Source organism: Macaca nemestrina, chromosome 2 (genome assembly GCF_043159975.1).
Source record: "Macaca nemestrina isolate mMacNem1 chromosome 2, mMacNem.hap1, whole genome shotgun sequence".
NCBI classification, from domain to species: Eukaryota; Metazoa; Chordata; class Mammalia; order Primates; family Cercopithecidae; genus Macaca; species Macaca nemestrina.
The window spans coordinates 163561444-163588893 of NC_092126.1; the positions used below are offsets into that span (position 1 = coordinate 163561444).

At 41.8% G+C, this 27450-nt stretch overlaps 1 protein-coding gene across 3 annotated transcripts in view; it reads left to right on the top strand.

Moving 5' to 3' along the window:
* The window catches only part of LOC105470326 (G protein-coupled receptor 156), a 131460-nt gene that overhangs the window by 88012 nt on the left and 15998 nt on the right, over positions 1-27450 (top strand). For all 3 annotated transcript variants that reach the window (XM_011722184.3, XM_071092366.1, XM_011722187.3), the window contains 5 exons: positions 12898-13027; positions 13279-13389; positions 19882-20007; positions 21365-21460; positions 25405-25641. In XM_011722184.3, the coding sequence (XP_011720486.2) occupies positions 12898-13027; positions 13279-13389; positions 19882-20007; positions 21365-21460; positions 25405-25641 (700 nt within the window). The remainder of the gene's footprint in view (positions 1-12897; positions 13028-13278; positions 13390-19881; positions 20008-21364; positions 21461-25404; positions 25642-27450) is intronic.

The window sequence follows — 27450 nt, forward strand, 5'->3', positions numbered from 1 at the left end:
TGATACATGCAACAACTTGGATGGAGCTCAAGGGCATATGCTGCATGACAAATGTCAGTCTCACAGGCTTACACACTGTAAGAGTCCAGTTCTATACAACGTTCTCAAAAGACAAATTTATAGTGACGGAGAATGGATTAGTGGTTGCTAGGAGTTAGGTTGGGGAAGTGTGTCACTATGAAGGATAGCATGAGAGAGTTGTGTTTGTAAGTGTGTATGTGTGATAGAACAGTTCACTATCCTGATTATGACGGTGGTTTCATGTGAATTTCATAGAAATCTATATAGGTGATAAATTTCATAGGACTACACACACACACACAGAGTGCACATAAAAATGGGTGAAATTTCAATAGAGTCTAGTTTTTATAACAGTATTGCACTAATGTCAATTTCCTGATTTTGATCATGAACTCTGGTTATGTACGATGTTATTGGGGAAAGCTGGGCTAAGGATACACAGGAGCTCTCTGTACTGTTTTTACAACCTCTTGTGAGTCTTAAATAATTTCAAATTGAAAAGTTTTTGAGAAAAATAAAGCACAGGGATTTCTGATGAAAGCTAAATTAGAAAGCGCTGCTTGACATAATGCTAAAACAGGACCCAGGAAGTGGAGAGCTCATTGCCTGGTGGAGGTGGGAAAGGGGTAAAGGGAAGTGGAGATTCCTGCCTTGAAGAACATTTGGTAGAGCACAGGCCAGGCCTCTCAAACTGGTCACTCCTGGCTTGGGGAGTAACTAATATTAAGGTGGAAAGGGAAATGAAAGCTTCCTTCTCATCAGCTTCCCACATGGGGAAGGGGGCTAGAATCTCTCCTCAATAGGCCTCCATTTTCTCAATAGGGAAAACGGAGAGAAGGGGAAAAGGGTTCCTCCTTAACAATGGTCACAAAAGGTTACGTGTGCAAATAGTGAAAGATTAGGTGGCGTAAGAACTCAGGCTCTGGAATCAAACCCAGCCTCAAATCCAGTGGCTTGATTGTTCTATTGAACTTTGCTATATACCCTGTTTCTCTATTTAAAAACAGGGGTAATGATACTACTTATCTCTGACAGCTGATTACATTAGATTGTCTATGTAAAGCACTTAGCAACCACCTAGCACATAGATAATCACTGTTGGCTACTCTTTTTAATACTATTCTATGCCATTACCAATTTTCTAAGAAGTAACAATAATAACTCAGATGATTCTGACCATAATGTAATTTTTGATGAAAGTTTCTTCAGGATCCTTCAATGCTTCCAACTCATAAATTATATCAGCCCTCAGTCAGTCCCTATATATGTAAATACAATTTAAATTAAAATTAATAGTTGCCACTTTCTATTACATGTCTTCTGTGTGCTTTGCACTTTAAATACAGCAGGATAATTACTATTTTCCCCATTTTCAGATGAGGAAACTGCTTCAGAGTGGTTAGGCAAATCTCCAACATCCATAAACAACACAGTAAACCCAGGCAGTCTGATGGCAAAGCCCAAGCTCTTTCCACTACACTGTTACCTCAGTAGTAATCCATAAAAGATGCTTAAACACATACACATTGTCTGTTAGTTGTTCTTTTTACATCACATTACATGGGCAGACTCTACAACTCCTGCCACAGCCTGGCACAGACACTTCCAGGCCATTGCCGGAGCCAGTGGAAACACTAGACGACAGAAACCAAGAACCCAAAGCTAATTGTAGCAAGAATTCAGTCTGGAGTTCAGTCAGTAGATAAATCCAAGAGGCATCATGGAAATTGTGCCAAGGTCCAAGATCCAAGCCAGCAGTCAGAATCTAAAGGAGCAGGCAAAACCCAGCAGGAGGCTCTGCAGACTCTGTGCCCCCCAGGGGATATATGACTTCCTCTCTGTCTCCTCTTGTTGACACTGCCGGCTATAAATGGGGGCTTTGTGGATCCTCAGTCAAGAAGGCAGGTAAAAATTCTTGACCTACCAGCACTACCACAGGACGTTAGAAACCAGGGCAGGAAGACCCTGGGTCTTCATTAGTCAGTATGATGAAAACCCAGGCAGTTGGGTCTACTAGTGGGAAGTGAAAGAACACTGAAGGAAACCAGGAGTCAGGACATCATCTGGATTTGCTGTCCCAACATGGTCCCTATCTGGCAATTAAACAGCATGCAAATTTCTTCATCTGAAAATGAAGGAATCAGGTCAGATCACTGATTTTCAAACTGTGTTCCTCAGAGCCCAGGGACTCCAGTCCTGCCGTGGAGAGATAGATGGGCAAGCAAGTCCTTCCTGTACAGCACGCGTCCTTTCATCTCTTCCAAGTACTGAACCTTCTAATTCTAATGATTTATGCAGTGTAACAAGCTTTTAGTAAGTTTCTACTAGGCTCGGGGCCTTGTGGAAGGTGCTGATGGGGACAAAGCTGAGTGAAACCCAGTCCCAACATCCTGAATTCCTAGATTCTGGCTTAGTGGGGAACCATTCCAGCAGCTGTCATTGTTCAGGATTCCGCTCAGATTCCAAGATACACACAGGCCCAGAGTTCTGCCACAGAATCGAAGATAAGAAAGAAGGGAAAGAGGCTGAGTGCAGTGGCTCGCGCCTGTAATCCCAGCACTTCCAGAGGCTGAGGCAGGCGGATCACCCTGGGGACAGGAGTTTGAAACCAACCTGACCAACATGGAGAAACCCCGTCTCTACTAAAAATACAAAATAAGTTGGGCATGGTGGCGCACACCTGTAATCCCAGCTACTCGGGAGACTGAGGCAGGAGAATTGCTTGAACCTGGGAGGTGGAGGTTGCTGCAAGCCGAGATTACACCACTGCACTCCAGCCTGGGCAACAAGAGTTAAACGCCATCTCAAAAAAAAAAAAAAAAAAAAAGAGGAAAGCGGAATCTTCCCCAGTATGGCAGGCAATCTTTCCTGCCTCAAAGAGATCAATTTGCATGTCACCTGGTAGCCCATAATATTCTGCTTTAGCAGTGACTCCTTGTGATTGGATGTTTCCTAGGGCCAATTGTGCTTGTGCTTCATGCCCTACTTAAAATCAGGACATCTGCTCTGCCCTTTTGGAAGAGCTACAAGTCACCTGCCAGGAATTGCTCAAGGCCTTTTCCTGCAGCTAAACAGAGAAAGGAAGTTGAAATCACTGCCTCATAAATTACAACACATGCCAGGGTCTAGAGTAACCTAGAGTCTGAGGTTCTAGGCGAAAAGAGGATTTTGCGTGTGTGTCTAGTGTTTTCCCGTGGCATTTAAAAGCACATCTAAAATATAATTGCATGAGATATGGCAAAAATACATTCAGAAACTATTTTTTTGAAGACAAACAAACAAAGCAGAATGTACCCATAATATTCCTAAGTAAAGCCACACAAACTTCCTTTCCAGTAGAGGTATCCTTTGGGGCTTTTTACCCCTCCTCATCACCAACTTATCTTGAATTTATCACTATGCTTTTTCACTACTGTTCCTAAACTTCAAGGCATTTAGTCTTATATCCAAATTTCCATATTTCAGCTTTTAAAATAGTTGCAAGGATACTTTTAAAGTTGATCCTAGCCAGGAGAGGTGGCTCATGCCTGTAATCCCAACCCTTCAGGAGGCCAAGGTGGGAGGACTGCTTGACTCCAGGAGTTCAAGACCAGCCTGGGTAACAAAGTGAGACCTTGTCTCTACAAAAAAATAAAAACTAACTGGGTGTGATGGCATGCACCTGTAGTCCCAGCTACTTGGGAAGCTGAGGTGGGAGGATCACTTAAACCCAGTAGATCGATGCTGCAGTGAGCCAAGATCATGCCACTGCACTCCAACCTGGATGAGAGAGTGAAACTCTGTCTCAAAATTAAATTAAATTAAATTAAAAAGTTGATCCCAGCAAACTAACACTGGAACAGAAAACCCAACACCGCATGCTCTCACTCATAAGTGGGAATTGAACAATGAGAACACATGGACACAGGGAGGGGTACATCTCACACTGGGGCCTCTTGGGGGGTGGGGGGCAAGGGGAGGGAGGGCATTAGGACAAATACCTAATGCATGTGGGGCTTAAAACCTTCATGACTGGTTGATAGGTGCAGCAAACCACCATGGCACATGTATACTTGTGTAACATACCTGCACATTCTGGACACATATCCCAGAACTTAAAGTAAAATTAAAAAAGAAAGAAAAAAAAAGTTGATCCTTAGGCCTGTTTATAGTCCAAGGGAGCTATGAATGCTGAAATTTGTATACTATCAATTTATATGTATATTCACATATTAATATCTATAATACACAGATTCAGGAATATAGATTTTTGTCAAATGGCCAAGTAGATACTGATAAAACAACTTCTAATATTCAATTAAAATTTTATTCTATTTTAAAGAAAAAGAACAAATAGGAAAATAGTCTTTGCAATGAAAAGGTCAGAAACCAAGGAGGTGGTGTCCTAATACGCTGATAGCAGAGATTATATTTCCTTTGCCTTCCTATCTCTGGTTCTTAATACATTGGCAAGTTGGTATTTAGGAATTGTTGAATTAATATTTGGCACATGAAGATCATTAAAGTAAGAACTCATAAAGCATGGGAAAAACAAGGTCATTTGCTAAAGGGGAATTTGGGGGCACGATACTTAGCAAGTCTTCTTTTACACTTATAGCTAAATATTTTGTTTGTTTGACCATTTGATTTGGATGTAAATTCTGTTGCACCTCTGGTAAACCAAGTCAGCCTGCTCTTCCTGGTTAAGAAAGAGAGGCAGAAATGCAAAGTGTAACCAGCTTATTAATAAGCTAAGGATAGAGAAAAGAAATTTGTCTCTGGGCTGGGAGCAGTGGCCCACGCCTGTAATCCCAGCACTTTGGGAGGCTGAGGCTGACAGATCATTTGAGCCCAGGAGTTTGAGACCAGCCTGGCCAACATGGCAAAGCCCCATCTCTACTAAAATTACAAAAATTAGGGAGGGATGGTGGCGCATGCGTGTAATCCCAGCTACTTGGGGTGGCTGAGACACGAGAATTGCTTGAACCCAGGAGGCGGAGGTTGAAGTGAGCTGAGTGTGCCTCACTGCACTCCAGCCTGGGCAACAGAATGAGACTTTGTCTAAAAAAAAAAAAAAAGGAAAAAATAAAAAACTGTCTCTGGCATAACTTGAGAAGGGAGAAGCTAGAAGAGACCTTTGATTTCATCAGGTCCAAGCACTGCTAACCATTCAGCTATTCTGTGGGCAGAATGTCTCTGTTCTTCCAGATGCAATTTCAGCAGCTGTGGGCCTGAACTGACAGTGCAGGGTAAGGAGCTCCCTCTCTCCATGTGAAACGAAGCAGGACTACAGGAAAGCAGGCTGATTTGGAAAGGCCAGGTCCACCCAGGACAAGAGGCGGTGCTGAATGTTTGGCTCATGACAAAACATAATTTACAAATTTACTGGCTTCAAGGATGTAAAAAGATATAATTTACTGACTTCAAGGGTGTAAAAATGCATGCTTCCTAGCCCAGCTGCAAGCAGCAACTCAGTCCAAGATCAGCAGATTTTCTGAAGCCTGGGGGTGGGATGCATGTTGTTAACCTCTGATGCAGATGTCTACTGAGAGTCTGTAATCTGTGTGGTCGTGAAGATGAGATCTCATCCATCAATTGCTTGACAAGGGCTATCATCATATCTCTGGGCCTACGTGGCCCTCAACACACGATGTGAGAAACATATTGGACAAAAGCATTTCCTGGGAGAATCCTCCAGCAAGAATTCAGCCATTGGCAAAGAATCTTTCAAGTGGCCCTATCTCATTGGAGACAAGTAAACATATATACACATGGGCATATGTGAATATACACACTCCTCCAAGGTGCTACACTTTCCTAGAAACAAAAAGAATGAGAGAGGAAAAAGCTTTACAGGCATCCTGTTAGGATGCTTTCTCTCATTTATTTTTAGACTCCTTTCAGCTCTATGCTGAGAGGGAAAGCAAAGGAAGGGCTTACCCAGAATGTGAAGCTTTTTAGTGAGGGTTTGGGGTGTGCAGATTTGGTAACGTGGTGAAAACCCAGTGTCTATGGAAGTTCACGGCATCCACAGCACTCAGAGCCCCCCAAATATATCTGGCCCTTGTGTTCACTAATTCCAAGGAATTATCAGCGGTTCCAGGGGACCGTGGGGATCACCCTGAAACCACTACAATTACCCAAAATGTGCCCCTCCTAACACATAGGCATTGAACAAGTTCCTAACTCCCCCCCAACTCTCACAGATCTCTGGTACTTTAAAAGCCTTATGGCACACGTGCCTAGCCCTCAGCCTTCTGCCTAACAGGGGAGTGCTTTGCCAGTGAAAAATAAGATTAGGGAAGAGGACAAAGAAAGGAAGAAGAGAAGGGGTTTCCATATCCATTAATGAATTCATTCAACAGATGGTTATGGAACACTTACCATTTTCCAAAGACCGTGCTATGGTGTGAGTTATAGAACAAGAAACAGCCTGGGTTTTAAGGAGTAGAAACTGTCCAGTGGAACTAACATTAAAAGGCAGTAATATAACGTGACAATTGTACTGATGCACATAGACCCTGGGGTGTTGTAGGGACATAGAGGATGGCACCAAACCTAGACTGAGGGCATCATCTATACAGATACATACTCTTATTTCTTTGAGTCCTGTGAGGTGAGTCACTCACAAAGAAAATGTACAGAAATAACTCAGAATAAATAAAAAGATGGATGGCATAGTAAGCTTGGCAGATCGATGTTGGAGAACATCAGTTTTGGTGGCAACAATCTGCAAGGTTGTCTAATTTTCTCCTGCACCTCTCAGCTGCCTGGATGCAAAAGCAGACAATGGATTATGGCTCTGATCTGAGTTTACTGGGCAGATGCTACAGAAGGTCTTGTTTGAAAAGGGAATTGGGTGTTATTGAGAGAACAGTTCAGATGACCAACCAGGGATCTGAAATTGGGTTGAGACAGGAAGAGAGACTGATAGACTATGAGGAAGCAAAAGAACCAAGTGACTGGAGGTCTGTAGGCTGTCAATGTACAAATGTGGTAGGAGTAAGCACATGAGAGGGCTGGAGGGTAGGACCCTCATTCATTTATTCCTCAAATGTTTATTGAGTGCCTTCAGTGTCCAGGTAGTTTTCTAGTTCTGGGAGTACATCATGCACAATTCTATTGGGAGGAGAAAGCAATAAACAAAATCATAATAATAAGTAAATTATGTAATACGTTAAAAGGTAATAAGTACTATGGTTGGATGGGGGCAGGGGAAGAGAATAGAGCAGGATGAGGATTCAGAATTCCGCGGATAGGGTGTAATTTTAAATAGGGTTGTCATCATAGCCCTGGTTGAGAAGGTAACATATGAACACGCAGTCAGGAGAGAAAGAGGATGAGCTATGCAGATCCATGTATTGAAATATTCCAGGCGGAGAGAACAGCCACTTCAAAGCCTCGCAGTGTGTGAGTGCCTGGTGTTTTCAAGGAACAGCAAGGAGGCGTGTGGCTGGAGTGGGATGGGCCTGGAGAAGATGTAAGAAATGAGGTCGAGAAACAACAGGGATCAAATGTGTAGGCTTTGTAAACTCTGGTAAAGACTGACTTTCCCTCTGGGAAATAGAGAGTCATTGTGGGGTTTTGAGCAGAGAAGTGACATGATCTTATTTCTCTTTAATGGATTACTCTAGCAGCTATGTTGAAAATAGACTTGAGGGAAGTGCCAGGGTAGAAGCAGGGAGACCAGTTAGGAGGCTATTGCAATAATCCAAATAAGAAATGCAAAGTAAGACTTTGATCAGGTGGTGGCAGCAGAGGTGGTGAGAAGGAGTTAGATTCTGGATGTATTTCGAGGATAGAGCCAACAAGATTTATGACAGATTGGATGTGGGTGATGAGCAAGAGTCAGGATGACTCCCAGGTTTTTGGTCCAGGCAAATTGAAAGGTGGAGTTGCCATTATCTGAAATGGGGAAGAATGTGAGCGATTGAGGGGGAGGCTTGGAGTTAAATTTTGAACAGATTGTAGTCAAATTGGTGTTGGGATATTGGTATTTAAAATTCCTGAAGGGGAACCATTCTGAATGACCCTAAGACCCAGAGTGTAACCTGGGGATGGGTGTCTGAAGAGGAATAAAGTGAAATCATTATGATTGAATAATTTAGAACTCTGGAGGCTGAAAGGCTAATGAAATCTCCTAGGATGTTCTACTAGGATGGTGGCCCAGGCACGAGAGTAAGGAATAGGGTCAGGCCTTATAATAGACACTTTAAATACAAATGGTTAGAGGTCCCACTAATATTAGCTTGAGGTGTGCAGAATTTTAATTGGGTGCAGATTAGTGTATACATTAGAAATAAGCAAGATATTAAAAGATCAAATTTGCTGAAACACATCAGATAACATTATGATAAAGCTGTTTGGAGTTTTATTTGAGATAGATTTATAATCCCATTGTAGCATGGATCCAAAATAGTAAGTTAATAAAGAAATTGGATAAATTTTCACAATTTAAATCTTAATTGCTTTATTAGAAAGCATTTTGGAAAGACATTCATATTTGGTTTTGGATAGGTTAAAGCTCAGTGATATGATTTACATCAATTTTTGTAGCATTTTAGAAAGCATGGTCTTGTGACATCTTAGGAAAGTTTTCTGTTAGTCACAGCATGCCAACAAGTACCTTGTGCTCCATTCTCTGGCCATGTTTTCAGACTCAGTAACTCCAAATAAAATGAACTGCCAAGTTCAGAAAGTAACATTTGATAAAGTTTTGCAACATCATACCATTGAGCTGGTGGATGCCACTTAAGTATCTGAATTCATTAGACACTATTGAAATGATAATGCAGAATTATACAGGTTTTGCAGATGTAGTTCGATATTTACCTATACGTGTTGAAACCTCACTTGAGGATAGAAAAATCAAGAAAGTTCTTGTCTTACATTTCCACTCAATAAATGAAGAGGAAGAGATAATGAGATAGCTATATAATCCTTTAAAAAAAAAAAACAAAAAAAAACTTCACCTTGTTTCTGACTGACAGTAACCCAATTCAGGCATTTTACTCTTCATAAATGGAAGACAAGTAATCTAGATAGTACTGGCTATCTGTAATTAAGTATACAATATTGAAATCTATTTGCTTTGTGGAAATTATGTGTTTGTGACTGATTAAAATATTCAACTATGTAGGTTTCATCTTTTAGCTCAATAGAAAAATATAAATGACATTGGTGGCTGAATTCCTACCAACGTGGCAAAGACATTCCCCAGACATACATAATTCACCTGCTGAATTGGAGATGATTCACCTTTCAGTGACTTCACAGGTGTTAACTTGGCCAAACAAAAAAGGGAAATCATCTTGTATTCATCTTTTGTTCCCTGAGGCAAGTTTTCAGTAAGATTGCTCAGGAAAAATGTCACAACATGCATATATAAGTCCATAGTATATCTATTTGAATAATGAATTAGCATCACTGTCTGAGAGGTGAAAACTATTCAATGTATATTTTGTGGAAAATGACTAAATTGAGTTCCTTTTAGCTAAATCAGAAAGAGAAGGAATCCTCAATCAGGATTTCATGCAGTACTGTATCACTCAAAGGAAAACTGATTGTATAGTGATACTCAAATAAATTGGGTCCAAAGAAAAATTATGAGAGAAACTTACCGATCAGTGATCTAGACCAAACAGACATGTGGCTGTGAAATCCAGGCAGTTGCTTGGTGACGAGGTCACCGTCAGATAGTCATGGCTTATGTGCAGGAACATGAGAATGGCCATGGGGAGGAATAGCCGGGTTATGGGTCTTGCAGGAGTCCACCCACTGCTTGTGCCATTGCTCAAACTTCTGACTGCACCAAGCGGCTGATGCCAGGTCAGCAGTACTCTCTGCTCTGAATCAGTGTCAGCACTGGTCTCTCTAATGGAGTACTTTTCTTTAAAAAATGCTTTGTGAAGCTGCTGGTTAGCACTGTTCTTACTTCTGTAGTTAATATTCACCACATATTCCCCTTCTTTTGTGGAGAGATAAAGAAATTAAGGAAAATCACTCTCCATAAGTCCACAATCTGAAGACATGGAGGCTGAGGAGGCAGACCTGAATGAATAAGTAGATCATATAATAGGGCTAGATCTTAAATTTGGATATAGGAGACTTAAGGTAAACCATAGAAGATTGTTCTTTATACATGTAGCTCTTTTGCTAAATGATAAAGGTGGTATGTTAAGATTAATGATTCTGAATGTAATGTACAGAACATACCAGAACAGGGAAAAATTGGTGTTTACTGAGAGCTGAAGATTACATCAAAAATCTAAAAAGTAGTATTTTTTCATCATCTTAAAGTTTGCAAAAGTTTTGGCACATACATCATCTCATCTTTGCAATAACCTGTGGGGTAGATACAAAAGATGATGTTATTTTCATTTTACAGATGAGGAAATAGGAGCCTGTTTCCTGGTCAGACAGGCTTAGTCAGCTGTGAGTGGCAGAGCTGGTATACCCACCTGTTACCCTCGACTCCAGTTCCATTGCTCCTAACATGATTGTATCCTGGATAAATATGGTATCAAGAATGGAGAGGCCGGGTGCGGTGGCTCACACCTGTAATCCCAACACTTTGGGAGGCTGAGGTGGGCGGATCACCTGAGGTCAGGAGTTCAAGACCAGCCTGGCCAACATGGTGAAACCCCGTCTCTACTAAAAATGCAAAAATTAGATGGGTGTGGTGGCGCATGCCTGTAAACCCAGCTACTGGGGAGACCAAGGCATGAGAATTGCTTAAACCTAGGAGATGGAGGTTGCAGTGAGCCAAGATTGCCCCACTGCATTCCATCCTGTGCAACAGAACAAGACTCTGTCTCAAAAAAAAAAAAAAGAAAAAGAAGAGTGAACTTTGGGAGGCTGAGGCAGGCAGATCACTTGAGGTCAGGCGTTTGAGACCAGCTTGTCCATCATGGCAAAACCCTCTCTCTACTAAAAATACAAAAATTAGCCTGGTGCGGTGGTGGGCACCTGTAATCCCAGCTGCTCAGGGGGCTGAAGCAGAAGAATTGCTTGAACCTAGGAGGCAGAGGTTGCAGTGAGCCAAGATCACACCATTACACTCCAACCTGGGCAACAGAGCAAGACTCTGTCTCAAAAAAAAAAAAAAAAGATGGAGAGCGAGAGAAAGCTCAGAGACTTTGAAATAAGAAGTGAAAGAGGCCTGGCACAGTGGCTCACACCTGTAATCCCAGCACCTTGATAGACCGAGGCGGGCAGATCACTTGAGGTCAGGAGTACAAGACCAGCCTGACCAACATGGTGAAACCCGTCTCTACTAAAAATACAAAAATTAGCTGGGCGTGGTGGCGGGCGCCTGTAATCCCATTTACTCGGGAGGCTGAGGCAGGAGAATCACTTGAACCAGGGAGGGGGAGGTTGCGGTGAGCCGAGATTGTGCCACTGCACTCCAGCCTGGGCAACAGAGTGAGACTCTGTCTCAAAAAAATTTTTTAAAAAAAGAAGAAGTGAAAGAAACCTGGCAATTGATTGGGTATTTCTGATAAAGAAACAGAAGGAAAAGGTGATTCCTAGGTTTCTAAAACCTGGAAGAGGAGGACAGTGAGATTATAATATAAACAGCTGACGTTGGCAGCATGCCTATTATGTGCCAGGCCGTGTGCCAAGCATTTTGCCATATTGCCTCATGAAATCCTCACAACTCTTTGAAGGTAGATCATATAATTATTATTCTCATTTTAGAAAGGGTATGCATGAAAGTTGCTCTCACTTTTAGAAAAATAAGAAAATCTTCCCTCCAAAACAAGGTTCAGCTCATCTGGACTCACTGGCCTATGGTGACAGTACCTGGGGCCTGGGACAGTAGTTTGGTGTTCTTGTGTGTATGGATGTATCACAATGTCAGACACAAAGTAACTAAGCTGTGCTCATGGCAGTTATGATGTTTGCAAATCCAGCACTGCCAAACTGTTTAGTGCCTCCTAGGTGCTTTGCCTGTGGCTAGAACAAGCTTCACTAAGTGGATAGTTTTGCCTTGGCCCTAGCCTTTAAGGTGGCCTGCCAGGTCACCAAGAGACATAGGTAAGAATGCTTTCCTCCTTAGTTATGATTTAAAAATAAAAGTATAGCAAAGTATAATTATCAAATGACTTTTAGTAGAAATGTTGCATTTATATACACTATTTAGATTACAATTCTTAAATACAATGGCTTTCCTTCTTGTTACTTGTAATTAATTAGTATCAGTCACTGTCCAGTGTGACACTGGCGTTGCCCTTAGGTTAACCAGTTCACATCCTGAACCTCTGTTGGTGCCCGGGGTATTTGTCTGAACCCCTGATTATTCACATCTCCCTCTCACTTTCAAATTTGTCTCTAATCTCATCTAAAACTGTTAATACTTGAGAAAAGGCCCTTCCCCAATTTCTTGCTTCTAATCCCTTTATCTTCTTTCTTTCTTGGTCAAGTAGAGGAAAACGGTTTACATATCAAATAAAGCAAATAGTATATGAAAAAAAAAAAAAAAACATTGTTTCCAAATAGTTTACCTTACAGCTCATTTCTAAGGGCTCCAAACTGTGGGTATCTACCTGCTGGTTATTAATTCACTAAGCTGCACATGGCAGTCCCCTAGCAGCCATAAACTTCATGGATAAAATCCCAACTCTTCTCCAGTACTACCTGTTTGTAGGTAGTCAGCCTTCTTTTAAAAGACTTGGAGTTATACAAGCAATAAGTGCCAGAGTTTAGTTCTTTTTGAAAATAAATTTAAAGAAATCATAAGTTTTCACAGGGCTATAAAGTGGTTTCTTCCCAGTGGTCCTTCACTCCGAGGCTGCACTGGAGATTATGCTGGTGAGGAAGCTTTGATCTCATAGGTCTTTGGCCTCAAGGCAAAAGGTCATGGCTGTAAGTGTCTTTCTTCCTGATGCCCTCTAGGATTGTGAAGATGTCCAGTCCCAATCTGAACATTGTGACCTTATTGGGCAGTTGTCTGACTTACAGTAGCGCTTACCTCTTTGGGATTCAAGATGTTTTAGTGGGGAGCTCAATGGAAACTCTCATTCAGGTAGGTGAAGTATTAAAATTTGGTTTTGACTAAAATTTTAAAGTTGTGATGATTTTTTTAAACCAGCTGCTCCCATGGGTGGTGGTTACCTTTATCCTTGGTGTGGGCACTTTTCGAGGCAATCCCAGAACACTTGGTGAGGTTCACTCTGTACCCCATGCCCTCTGTGGGACCCAGACCCTGCAAATCAGAGTGTGTGGAGAACTGACAAAGGTTCCTCTTGTGACTCTTCTGTCCCCTTCCACCTGTAGATAAGACTGTCCATGCTGTGCATTGGGACCTCCCTTGTGTTTGGCCCCATTCTGGGAAAGAGCTGGCGACTCTACAAGGTGTTTACCCAAAGGGTGCCGGACAAGAGAGTGGTAAGTAGACAGCAAGTACACAATACTTGATTGTAGATGGCAGATTCAGCATTAGTTAACAGCTAGAGACACTCATGCAGATTACTGAGCCTAGCCCCTTGCAGGACATCCGAAGTTCTTGTTTCTCATTCCAAACCCTGGAATCATGAGGCCTCATAAGGCCTCAGGCCTGGAAGGCTGTGGATCACTGCTGTTGAAGAGAGGGCTTCAAACATGGGCTCTGGTTCCTATGTACCCCAGGCCCTGTGGGGACATGTGAGCTGGCCAATACCTGGCACCAGTGTGAGGCCGAACAAGATGCCCAGAGACTGTTGTTTGGCACAGGTGTGAGCTGGAAGTGAAGGGAGGAAGAGTGATTACAGAGAAACTATAGCAAGTAAGTAGTTATTTCCTTCCCTGGAGCTCAGTTCTTTTCTATATAGAAGGCAGAGAAGGATGTGTCCAGAGAAGTGAGCAAAGAAGAGCAGGAAGAATCAACCCTAAGTTATGTAGCAGCCAGATCACCGACATGTCCCTGAGATCAGTCATCAACTTAACCACATTTCCCCATTTTCTCAGGTTGTCTGATGAGACTGCTCAAACCTCAATTCCTGACCAGTACCCTCATTGGGTATAGGCCCTGCCCAGACCCAATATATCATTCAGTTGGTGTTTACTTCTCTGGAATGATGGGAATTTTTTTTTAGCAAATGTTATTGAATCATGGTGCATACTTACCAAAAGCTCAGCTGTGAGCAACCATACCTGTGAAGAAGATTGCCTGAAAGGACAAAAACTGCATTCATCCCTCAAGAACACTAATTTCTTTTTTAAACATAGCTTTATTGAAGTATAACTGACATGCAGTGAACTACATATATTTAAAGCATATGATTTGATAAATCGTGACATGGATATACAACCAAGAAACATGGTGCATAATGAACATATCCCTCATCTTCAAAAACTTCCTTGCAACCCTTTGTTATCTCCCTCTCCTGTCCAATCCTTATATCCCTTGTTCCTATCCTCAGGAAATCATTGATGTGCTTTCTGTCACTGTAGATGAGTTTGCATTTTCCAGAGTTTTCTATAAATGTAACCATACAGTATGGACTCTTTTTTCTCTGGCTTATTTTACTCACATAATTGTTTTTATGAATATTATAGTTATTTATGTTGTGTGCATCAATAGTTCTTTCTTTGTTATTGCTGAGTAATATTACAATGCATAGATACACATTTGCTTATCTGTAGATGGATGTTTGGGTTATTGCCAGTTGTGGCGATTAAAAATAAAGCTGCTGTGAACATTCATGTACAAACTCTTTGTTTAGACATAGGCTTTTATTTCTCTTGGGTGAAAACCTAATTTTTTTTTTTAGAAAAAAATATTTTAAGAGTAGGATGGTTAGATCATATGGTAAGTGTATATTTAACTTTTTAAGAAACTGTCAGACTGTTTTTCAAAGTGGTTGTACCATTCTGCATTTCCACCAGCAATGTGTGAGAGTCCATTTCCTCCACCTTCTTGGCAGCATTTGATTTGATCAGTCTTTTTCACTTTAGGCATTCTAATAGGTATGTGTGGTAGTATCTCATTATGGTTTCAAATTTGCATTTCTCTAATGCAATATTAAGTATTTCTTTACATGCTTACTTGCCATCCATACACCTTCTTTGGCAGACTGTTCAAATCTTTCACCCTTTTTTTTTTTTTTTTTTTTGAGACAGAGTTTCACTCTTTCACCCAGGCTGGAGTGCAGTGGTATGATCTTGGCTCACTGTAACCTCCGCCTTACGGTTTCAAGTGATTCTCCTGCCTCAGCCTCCGAAGTAGCTGGGATTACAGGCACCTGCCACCGTGCCTGGCTGATTTTTGTATTTTTAGTAGAGACAGCGTTTCATCATGTTGGCCAGGCTGATCTCGAACTCCTGACCTCGTGATCTGCCTGCCTTGGCCTCCCAAAGTGCTGGGATTACAGGCATGAGCTACTGCGCCCAACATCACCCATTTTTAAATTGGATTTTTTGTTGTCTTATTATTGAGTTTTGTGAGTTCTTTTTATATTCTGGATATAAACCCTTTATCAGATGTATGATTTGCAAAGATTTTCTTCCAGTTTATTCTTTTGTTCCTTTTACTTTCATTTACTTCAGAGTGTCTTTCAAAGACATTTCTAATTCTGATGAAGTCGAATTTACCAATATGTTCTTTGTTTTTAGGTTTTTGTTTGTTTGTTTGTTTGTTTTTTGTATTTTTAGTAGAGACTTCACCATGTTGGCCAGGCTGGTCTCAAACTCCTGGCCTCAAGTGATTCACCAGCCTCAGCCTCCCAAAGTTCCAGGATTACAGGCATGACCCACCACACCCGGCTTCAATGTGTTCTTTTATGGATCATGTTTTTGGTATTATATTTAAGAAATTTTTGCCTAACTTAAGGCCCCAAAAGGTTTTCTCATGTGTTTACTTCTAGAAATTTTAGAGTATTAGCTTTTACATTTAAGCCTATGATCCATTTTGAGTTAATTGTGGTATATGGTATGATGTATTGATTGAATTTTATTTTTTTACATACAGACATTTGATTGTTCCAACACCATTTGTTGAAAACATTGTCCTTTCTTCACTGAATTACCTTTGTGCCTTTGTTGAAAATCAGTTGTCCATAGGTGTGTAGATCTATTTCTGGACCCTCCATTCTGTCTCACTGATGTGTCTGTCTCAACAGCAATACCATATTACCTTGATTACTGTAGCTTTATACTAAATCTTGAAATCAGGGAGTATTGGTTCTTTGACTTTCTTCTTCTCTTTCAATGTTGTTTTGGCTAATCTGGGTCCTCTGAATGCTCATGTGAATTTTTGAATCAGTTTACTGATTTCTACAAAAATTCTTTTGAGATTATGTTGAATCTAATATAGATGAAATTGTGGAGAATTGGCTTCTTACTAATGTGTGTCTTTTTTCCCATGAACCCATTTATTTAGCTCTTTAATTTTTCCCATCTTTTTTTGTACTTTTCAATATTGTTCTTTCACATCTTTCATCAAAGTTATTTCTAGGTATTTTATATTTTATGCTGTTTTGTATGTTATTATTTTTCAAATTTCACTTTCCAGTTGTTTGTTGCTAATATATAGAAATATAATTACTTTTTTTTTTTTTTGAGATGGAGTCTGGCTCTGTTATCTAGGCTGGAGTGCAGTGGTGCGATCTTGGCTCACTGCAACCTCCGCCTCCCAGGTTCAAGCGATTTTCCTGCCTCGGCCTCCCAAGTAGCTGGGATTACAGGTGCCTGCTACCACACCCGGCTAATTTTTATATTTTTAGTAGAGACGAGATTTCACCATGTTGGCCAGGTTGGTCTCAAACTCCCAACCTCAGATGATCTGCCTTCCTCGGCCTCCTGAAGTGCTGGGATTACAGGCATTAGCCACCGTGCCTGGCCACATAAATATAATTAATGTTTATATGCTTAGCTTGTATACTGCAACCTTTCTAAAGTAAGTACGTGTTAGTTCTAGCAGCTTTCTTTTTTAGACAGAGTCTGGCTCTGTTGCCCAGGCTGGAGTGCAGTGGCGAAATCTCAGCTCACTGCAAGCTCCGCCTCCCAGGTTCACGCCATTCTCCTACCTCAGTCTCCCGAGTAGCTGGAACTACAGGCGCCCACCACCGCGCCCAGCTAATTTTTTGTATTTTTAGTAGAGACAAAGTTTCACCATTCACGGGATGGTTTCGATCTCTGACCTTGTGATCCACCCACCTCGGCCTCCCAAAGTGCTGGGATTACAGGCGTGAGCCACCGCGCCCGGCCTCTAGCAGCTTTTTATAGAGTCTGTCAGATTTTCTACGTAGATGACCATATCATCAGTTAATAAAGATAATTGATTTTCAATCTCTTGTTTGATTGCACTGGCTAGAAACAATAGTACAATCTGAATGGAAGTGGTGAGAGCAGATACCTTTATTATTCTTGATCCTATGGGGAAAACAGTCTTTCAAAACTAAGAATGATGTTAGCAGTAGTTTTATTGTAGATGCCATTTATCCAGCTGGGGAGGTACTATTCTACTCTTATTTTGCTGAGAGTTTTAATCAAGAATTGATGTTGGGTTTTGTCAAAAACTTTTTCTGGGTCTATTGAGATGATCATATGGTTTTTCTTTTTTTAGTTCATTCACGTGGTGGATTATGTTAAATGGTTTTTTTTTTTTTTAAACCCTTATACAATACTTTATTTTTTAGAGTGGTTTTAAGTTAACATAAGAATTGAGCAGAAGGTACAGAGGTTTTACATATACACTCTTTCCCCACACATGCATAGCCTCTTCCATTATCAATATTCCCCATCAGAGTGTATATTTATTACAATTGATGAACCTACATTAATACATCATTATCACCCAGAGTCTGTACTTTACATTAAGTTTCACTTTTGGTGTTGTACATTTTATGGGTCTGGACAAATGTATAATGACATATATCTACCGTTACAGTATCATACAGAGTAGTTTTACTGCTCTAAAAATCCTCTACGCTCCTGCTCTTTATCTCTTTATCTGCCCATATGTTAAGTGATTTAGGGTGTCAAACCAACCTCCATCCCTGGGATAAACTCCACTTGGTCATGATACATTATCCTCTTCATAATTGTTGGACTCATTTTTATAAAAACTTTGTTTAGAATTTGTACATTCATGTTTTTAATACATATTGCTCTGTAGTTGTCTTATAATGTATTTTTCTCGTTTTGGTATCAGAGTAATGTTGGCTTTATAAAATGAGTTGGGAACTATTCCCTTCTTTTCAATTTCAAGAAGAATTTCTATAAAATTGCATAATTGGCACTCATGTATAAGTACCTTACAATAGTATGCTTCCTTTTATCCCTATTCCTATCTTTGGTGTTACGTTATAAGCTCCATACAATTATTTTGTTTAATAAATCAATTATCTTTTAAAATATTTTATTTTTTATTTTTAAGACCCAGGACAACATGCTGAATTTTGTTATTTTCTTTAATGATATTTAAGTAATGAAAACGAATCTTGTATTTTTTTGTTTAGTTACCTTTTCCAGTGTTGTTAATTTCCTGTATAGATCCACATTTTTGTCTCATATTATTTTCCTTTGCCTGAAGGATATCTAACATTCCAGTGTGGGTGTGCTACTACTGAATTCTTTCAGCTTTTGATTATCTGAAAAAGTCTTTATTTTGCCTTTGTTTCTGAAAGATATATTACTAAGTATAGAATTCTAGACTGAAATTTTCTTTTCTTCTTCCAGTACTTTCAAGATGTTCCTGCACTGTCTTCTCACTTGGCCTTCTATTTGATGAGAAGTCTCATGTTTATGTCTACACAAAATGTGTCTTTCGTCACTGCTTGCTTTGAGTAGTTTCCCTTTATCACTGGTTTTGAACAGTTTGATTAGGCAATTGGTTTGTTTTTAATTTTACAAACACTTTGAATCATATAACTGGTTGTGCTGCTTTCTTTTCATTGGTTGTCAAAAGCTCAGATCCACATTTCTTCTGCTCCTATTAGTAAATGCTATTATATATACACTCTTCATCTGAGCCTTCATCATAATTCCCTTTATTTTCTCTCTTCCCTGATGTTTAATGTTTTAATCCTATCACAGTGTATATTTTTCTCCATTTATTTTTGTAGTCACAAACTAACACATTCTCTTCATCCTAAGTCAAATACGGATGGTCCCTGACATACAACGGTTCAACTTAACAGTTTTTCTGTTTTACAATGGTGTGAAAGCAATCCACATTCAGTAGAAACCATACTTAAAATACCCATACAACCACTCTGTTTTTCACTTTCAGCACAGTAGTCAATACATTTCATGAGATATTCAACACTTCATTATAAATTAAGCTTTGTTTTAGACGATTTTGCCCAGGTGTAGGCTAATATAAGTGTTCTGAGCACATTAAAGGTAGGCTCGGTTAAGCTGCAACGTTTGGTAGGCTAAGCATATGAAATGCATTTTTGACTTATTATATTTTCAACTTATGATGAAAATAGTTTTATTTTTGATGGTTTTATCAGGACATAACCCCATCATAAGTCAAGATATTAAGTCAATCTGTAGTTCATATGCATATAATGAAAATGCTAATGATTCCTTCTGCATCTCTGAATCTCACCCTCTCAGTTAATAGTTATTAACAGTGTGGTATGACATCCATGTCTATGTGCTCATATAAACATATAGAAATAATAGTTTATTTCTTTTATAAAACACTTTGAGTCCTTTGTGGGAAAAGGGAGGATATGAAGTTAAACAAATGGAAATATGTAATGCTAATAATGATATCAGCATAGAAGTCATTGTAAATGTTTGGTGTCTGTTTCATTTTTGATAGCTACATTTGAGGCTCCTTGGGAGGGCTGACCTTGGAGCATATAGCTGAGAGCACTTGGGATACTCTAGCCCGTGTGTCATATAGCCAGTCAACAAGGAGGAGTTTTGACCTTGACTCTTTTGCAGATTATCAAAGACCTGCAGTTGCTGGGGTTGGTGGCAGCCCTGTTGATGGCTGATGTGATCCTGCTCGTGACATGGGTGCTGACTGATCCTATCCAGTGCCTCCAGATTCTCAGTGTCAGTATGACGGTGAGGGGCCAAATCCCTAGGGAATCTCATCCCCAAACTGGACTGACCTCTGTGGATACACAGGAGTCATCCTTGCAACAAGAAGATAAAGGACTCCAAGAGGAGGGAGAGTCAGGAGCTGTGGCTTCCATGAAATCCTTGCCCTTGTCTGCTACCACTCCCACTGCTCCTCCTGCCCTAGTGTCTCTTTGTGGGCATACAGTGAGATATCAGCATGCTGGAATCTGCCTGGCAGTTACCACCACTTCCACGTCATCAATAATTAAAACTTTCAGCTATCAGCAGTTACCTTCCCCTAATTGTAGAGGTGGAGGTGGTAGTTTAAGGTGGCCTTTGGAATCAGTCAACCCTGGTTCAAATCCCAGCCCTACCAAGCTCACTAGCTGTGTGACCTAAAGTCACCTCTCTGAGTCTGTTTCCTAATAGGTAAAATTGAGATAATACTACTACCTATTGCATAGGGTTGTGGCAATTTAACCTCTCTAAGTCTGTTTCCTAATAGGTAAAATTGAGATACTACTACTACCTATTGCATAGGGTTGTGGCAAAAATTAAATGAAACAACGTAGGTAAAAGACTTAACCATGTCCAGTACATAGTATTCAATTAATAAGTATGGCCAGGCATGGTGGCTCATGCCTGTAATCCCAGCACTTTGGGAGGCTGAGGCAGGCAGATCACTGGAGGTAAGGAGTTCGAGACCAGCCTGGCCAACATGGTGAAACCATGTCTCTACCAAAAATACAAAAATTAGCCAGGCATGGTGGCACATGCCTGTAATCCCAGCTACTTGGGAAGCTGAGGCAGGAGACTCTCTTGAACCCAGGAAGCAGAGGTTGCAGTGAGCTGAGATTGCACCACTACACTCCAGCTTGGGCGACAGAGTGAGACTCTGCCACCAAAAAAAAAAAAAAAAAAAAAAAAAAAAAAAAAAAAAAAAGTATTATGTATCTCCAGCCTCACAAGGGGCTTAGGAATACAGTAGAATCATGGAATTGTGACACTGCAAAATTAATGTTTAAGGATTCAATGATTTGCAGAAAGCAGGTGCATAATGAAATAGTTTATAATTTTGTTGAGGCACTAATCTGATTGGGGTAGCAAAGCACATAACTGAGGGGTAAGCCCTGTTGTCACCAAGCACACAGCTGTTAGCCCAACTTTATCATCTCTTCTCCTAACATGTAGTCACTCTCATTTAGGTTCTAGTGGAGTCACTTAAATGCTACAGTTTTTACATATTGAGGGGGAAATCATGTGCTGTAGAAAAATTAACACTCCAGGATGTTCACAAAGATCTGCTGTGTGTTCCTGGTAATTGTGGGCACCTCCAGTTCTGACTCTGTGTCCCTTCTAGGTGACAGGGAGAGACGTGTCCTGCACTTTGACCAGCACCCACTTCTGTGCTTCCCAGTATTCTGATGTTTGGATTGCTCTTGTTTGGGGATGCAAGGTTGGTAACCACATCTGATATGGTCTCTGTCACCAACAAAATGGATATGAAGAGGGAATTACGGGAATTAACAAGGTGATGTCTGCAAATAATCTTGAACTCAGAGGAGACCTCTGTTGATGCATAAACCTCAAAGCCATGACCGTTTTTACTTTTCTATTTTTATTTGTTTGGGGGAGACTCTCCCAACTCTTTAGACTCCCTCATTCAGTCTTCCCCCAAATCATCTGGAATTCCCGCACTGTTTCTCCTATTTATTGGTCTGGTTTCTTAATTGATTTGACAATACCAGTTTTCCCTTCAGCTTCCTTGCAAGTGGAATTGTGAGGAGACATTTGACCCAGCTTTATTTGTTCTCTAAGTGCCTTTATTATGCCTTCAAGATTTGGGCCAAGGTGTCCTGCTGCCTTTCACCCGCCTGACTTTCTCGCTCTGCTTGGAAGTAAGGCTGGCTCTGAGACAGATGGCAGCATTCATGGGGCCCTTTGAGGGGTTCCAGCCGTCTCACAATGTCTCCCATACTGCCCCAAATCTCTCACCATTAGACTCATTTGTCTCTGTTAGATGGGCAAAAGTAGGATATTATTTCCAGAAGGTAGAGGATACCTGCATGGAGCACTGAGGACGATCCTTAGAACAGAACAGCTGGTTTTCAGCTTAGAGAGACAGAGAACTGGTACTGAGGGGTACAGGGCAGTGCTGATTCCACAAACAAGCAAGCTCTGCCTGACAGCAGACTACCTGTTGACTATCAGGTCAGAGAGGTCTGGTTGACTGATTACTGGCAGAGGAAAAGGAGGAGTTTTTGTAGAAATAAGTGTCCTTTAAGGGTAAACTCTGGCCGGGCACAGTGGCTTACACCTGTAATCCCTGCACTTTGGGAGGCTGAGGTGGGTGGATCACTTGAGGTCAGGAGTTCGAGACCAGCCCGGCCAACATGGTGAAACTCTGTCTCTACTAAAAATACAGAAATTAGCTGGGTGTGGTGGTGTGCACCTATAATCCCAGCTACTCAGGAGGAGAATCCAGTAGGCTGAGGCAGGAGAATCGCTTGAACCTGGGAGGCGGAGGTTGCAGTGAGCTGGTATTGTGCCACTGCACTCCAGCCTGGGCAAAAGAGCGAGACTCCATCTCAATTTAAAAAAAAAAAAAAGAAGTAAACTTTACCCACTCCACCACTAAGAAAGTATTAGAAGTTGTTGCTTCTGAGGAACAGGTTTAGGGGTGGGCCAAAGTGGGGCAGGGAAACATTCCTTTTTAACTATGTACAAATATTACTTTGACAGAAATATTTTTTAAAAGAAGACTCTAGGAAGTGAACAGCTCTTGATCTCCAGAATCTTGCTAATGGTTAAAAAAGGAGCTTCAGTTGTGACAGATCAGGATTTGAATTCTGACTCCGCCCCTGCCTAGCTGACCCTGAGCCTCATTTAACCTCTCTGAGCCTCAGTTGCCTCATTTTAAAATGGGGATGATGATAATATCCCCTCAGAACTGTTCTGTTTCTAAAGAGTTAATGCATGTTAAGAGTTTTCAGCCACTCCTGGTCCATAGCAAGAGCTCAATAAATGTTAGATATTGTTATTACTGTTCTTCCACTGCCCCCTAGACACTTCTGGAAAATACATTGCCTCTGTTGGTTCCTTGAGTCCCTGTAGAAGAGTGTGTCCTCCCCAGCCCAGAAAGCCAGCACTTCCCCCATAGCTACTTACTTTGTGACTCAACTTTATTTATTTTCTCCATTGCCTTTTTTGTACTCCCATTTCCATTTTATTTTACTGTAGTATCTTTCCATAGGAAAAAGAAGGAAAAGGAAGGAGCATCAGGAAACTTACTGAGCCAGACCCCATAGACTCCTTGGTCAGTGAGAAGCTCCTCAGGAGGACCTCAATCTCCACATTAAGTTCTAGGACCCCCCACCTGAGTCTGTCAACTGCCTCTTACCCCACACTTCTCTAGCACACTAGCAGTTAAGGCCAGTGATATGCAAGGTTCAGATATGACTCACTCAAACACCAGCCAAGAATGTATAGACACTTGATTCACACCCATTTCCCCCTTAACAAGAATTTTAATGGAATTAAAATCTTTTAGTAGAATCATATCTGAACATTTCAAAATCGCAGAATTAATTTCATTTCCCTTTGATTAAATTAGCAATGATCCAACTCTGCTGAATACCACCTGATGGCGTTAGTTACCCGAAAGTCGGGCTTCCCTGGTCTGACTTATGTGTCCTCTAGTCATTGAAGATCTCAGGGTGGCCACATTTGGCCCTCAGGCCCCATTTGGGACACGGGCATTAGTGGAACCTGGAAGGTATCTCTTCCATGCTGACTCCTTCCCTCCTGGCACAGCCAGTTCTCCAAAATATATTCTTTAGGGCCACCCATGAAGGTGGAGTTGACCATGTCGTATGATTTCAGGGTCACCAGCAGGTGCCCTGCTGATACCTGCCCTTACTTTCATTATTAGTTCTCCCTCTGAATCCCACAGTCCCACCCCCACCTTGTCTCCCATGGCATCTTCACATTCTGATGTTCACATGAACATTTTTAGGCCGGCGCAGTGGCTCACGCCTGTAATCCCAGCACTTTGGGAGGCTAAGGCGGGTGGATCACCTGAGGTCAGGAGTTCGAGACCAGCCTGACCAACATGGTGAAACCCCATCTCTGCTAAAAATACAGAATTAGCCCAGCATGGTGGCACATGCCTGTAATCCCAGCTCCTGGGAGGCTGAGGCAAGAGAATCACTTGAACCTGGGAGACGGAGGTTGCAGTGAGCTGAGATCATGCCATTGCACTTCAGCCTGGGCAATAAGAGCGAAACTCCATCTCAAAAAAAAAAAAAAAGATTTTTGTGCTTACTTTAAATCTACCTACCAGACCAAGTGCCTTAAAAGCCAGGACCATGACTTCTTTGTGTCACTATTTTCTGCCCTACACCTACTATGGCACTGTGCACATACTCAGAAAGGTGAACCTAATTGAATCTACATGTTATGTATTATTGACTAAAGCTTTGATTTCTGTATGAATGCAGCTTCTATGGAGGGGGCAGCACTTTAAGATGCTATGAGTTATATTCTCCTTAGTACAAATGACAACTCAGAGCAGGTTTATATTCATAGGAAAGAGAAAAGAATAGGGCCCTGGGTTCCTTGTAGGGGAGCAAGAAATGTCACAAAAAGGGTGAGAACTATAGATGGAGCTTTTGCTGCCTATGCCTGCCCCACAGTCTTGCCTGGGTCCCAGCCTGCCTTTGTTCTCCCCTTTTTTTTACCCTTCATCTCCCATAAACACTCACTGGCCCAGACCCGCTGCTAGCCTGTGGAGATCCTTTGTGTAAATTTTTAAGAGGCCCATCCCTTCTCATCAGATGCAGTCTTGCAGGTGTGAGGCTTGACAAGCAGATGGTACCTTTGGGCAAATTAGAGAAAAGAGCCCCTTCCCCTGGGCAATGCCCCGGCTGTGGCACGTGACTTGACAAGCAGATCACAGGTCACTTTCAGCTTCCCTGTGTACCCTGAGCTTTGAGCAGGGCAACACTGGACAATGGCTGTGGAAGCACTCACTACCAGAGGTTCTGTGGGCCCACTGTCCTACTAGTGCCCAACAGCTCTTTCTGTAGGGGTACTAACCCACCCACATGATCCTGTCCTGTGCCTTGTCTCAGAAGAGTCCTATGTAATGGCTGACTTGCTGACTTCTGATAAACTAATTCTCAGCGAAGCAGAGGAACAATAACATTTATTAAGTACCTAGTAGGTATAAGGGGCTGCCCTGAGGGTTTTCCTATGTGATATCTTAATAAATCCTAATAGCTGTCCTTAAGGTAGGTATTATTATCCTAATTTTACAGATGAGGAAATTGGTTGCAAACCTACTGCTCATTGACCTCTTGTTTCACTTCTCTGAGCCTCCATCACCTCTTCACCCCCCAGGGCCTGCTCCTGCTGTATGGTGCCTACCTGGCTGGCCTGACTGGCCATGTCAGCTCCCCTCCTGTGAATCAGTCCTTAACCATCATGGTGGGGGTCAACCTCCTTGTACTGGCTGCTGGACTGCTTTTTGTAGTCACTAGATACTTGCACTCCTGGCCCAACCTGGTCTTTGGACTCACATCTGGAGGGATCTTTGTTTGTACAACTACAATCAACTGCTTCATCTTCATTCCCCAGGTATGGATTTTGCAGGGCTGGTCCTCTTGGTCACTCCAGAGTTTTTCACTGATAAAGTGCTCTTTTTTTCCTACTGATACCTTTCCATGCCACTTATTGGAGAGTCAGAAAGCAGACAGGGGATCCTAGTGAGCTGGTTGCCTTTGTCCTTCCTCACTGTCCTGGTCAGCAAGGGGGACAGGCCAGAGTGGTCCAAGCAGTGGTGGCAGCCCCTGTTTGCACTCTTCACACCTGTGGTGCCTGTCCCCTTGCGGGGGCTGCCTCACAGTCCTGCTTTTCCACCCACCCTCCGGCCTGCTGCACTCATTCCCCATCCTCCCCTCATTCCCATCATGTTATTAATATTTCTTTCACTAGCCTGGGAGCAAGGAACCTTTATATTTTTCCATTTGGGGATTGCAGACTCACAGGGAAAAATCCATTTGGATAGAACTTTATGATTTAAAATGCTTTTCCTTTCTTTTTATTGGAGGAAAATATAGAACATTTCTCTGCTTTTTACAATAAGGAGAGGTAGAAACTAAATAAAAATATGTTTCACATTATGGGAATTTTACAAAATCAAATAAGGGAGGAAGACAGAAGCAGAAATAGCCAGATAGCAAAGAAGAAAGGGAGTCAGAGGGAACAGAGAAGGAATCTTAGGCTCAGAAAAGAAAGGGGTGTGTAATTGTTCATGCTACACCCTGGGGACCACCGAGCCACATATATCTAGGTTAATGCACTTGGCACTAGACACCTTGTTTCCCTCCTAGTTCTCCTTTCCTTCCTTCTGAGTCCTCCCTCGTCCCACTCCTCCCTCAAGACCCTGTCCTGATTCCCACTGCAGCTTCCAGTTGACTGTAAACTAATTCCTCATGAGGGAGCTAACTGATCATTTAAGTGTTGGCTGATGACAGGTTACAGTGTATTTGTGAAAGGGACGAGTGTACTTTGGGGCATGATGGTGTGACACAGGCATGGCCCTGTTACTATTCTTCTCTGTCACAGATCCTCATTACAGTACTCAACAGAATACATAAATATGGAAAAATCTGCAGCAGCAGCACTAGAAACGATGGATGGATATTGCCTCTGTGCCAGAAACTGGAGGAATTTTTGCCAAATCTTAATGCTGTAAAAACTGGAATGAAGGAAGCCATTTAGAGCTGAGGCTTGTTTGTCTGGGATGAGGCAGAAATGGGCTCTGAGAAGCAAGGAGTGTTTCTCCCTGGGAGACAGGGGGAAGGGAGTAGGCAGGGACCTTTTGGAAAGCCCACCCCTTAGGCCCTGCGGCCAACATTGTTGACTGGTAGCAATCAACGATGCAGAGAACTGGTGCTGAGGGATAGAGGGCAGTCCTGATTCCATAAACAAGCAAGCCCTGCCTGACAGCAGGCTACCTGTTGACTATCAGGGCAGAGAGGTCTGGTTGACTGATTACTGGCAGAAGAAAAGGAGTTTTTTTGTTGATATAAGTACCCTTTAAGGGTAAACTCTGACCGGGCACAATGGCTAACACTTGTAATCCTTGAACTTGGTGAGGCTGAGGTAGGCAGATCACTTGAGGTTAGGAGTTCGAGACCAGCCTGGCCAACATGGTGAAACTCTATCTCTACTAAAAATATAAAAATTAGCTGGGCATGGTGGTACGTGCCTATCATCCCAGCTACTCGGGAGGCTGAGGCAGGAGAATCGCTTGAACCTGGGAGGCAGAGGTTGCAGTGAGCCAAGATTGTGCCACTGCACTCCAGCCTGGGCAACAGAGCTGCTAACCCCTTTCTTCCTTGCTTGCCTGCACTATAGAGACTGTAACAGCTAAACTCTTCT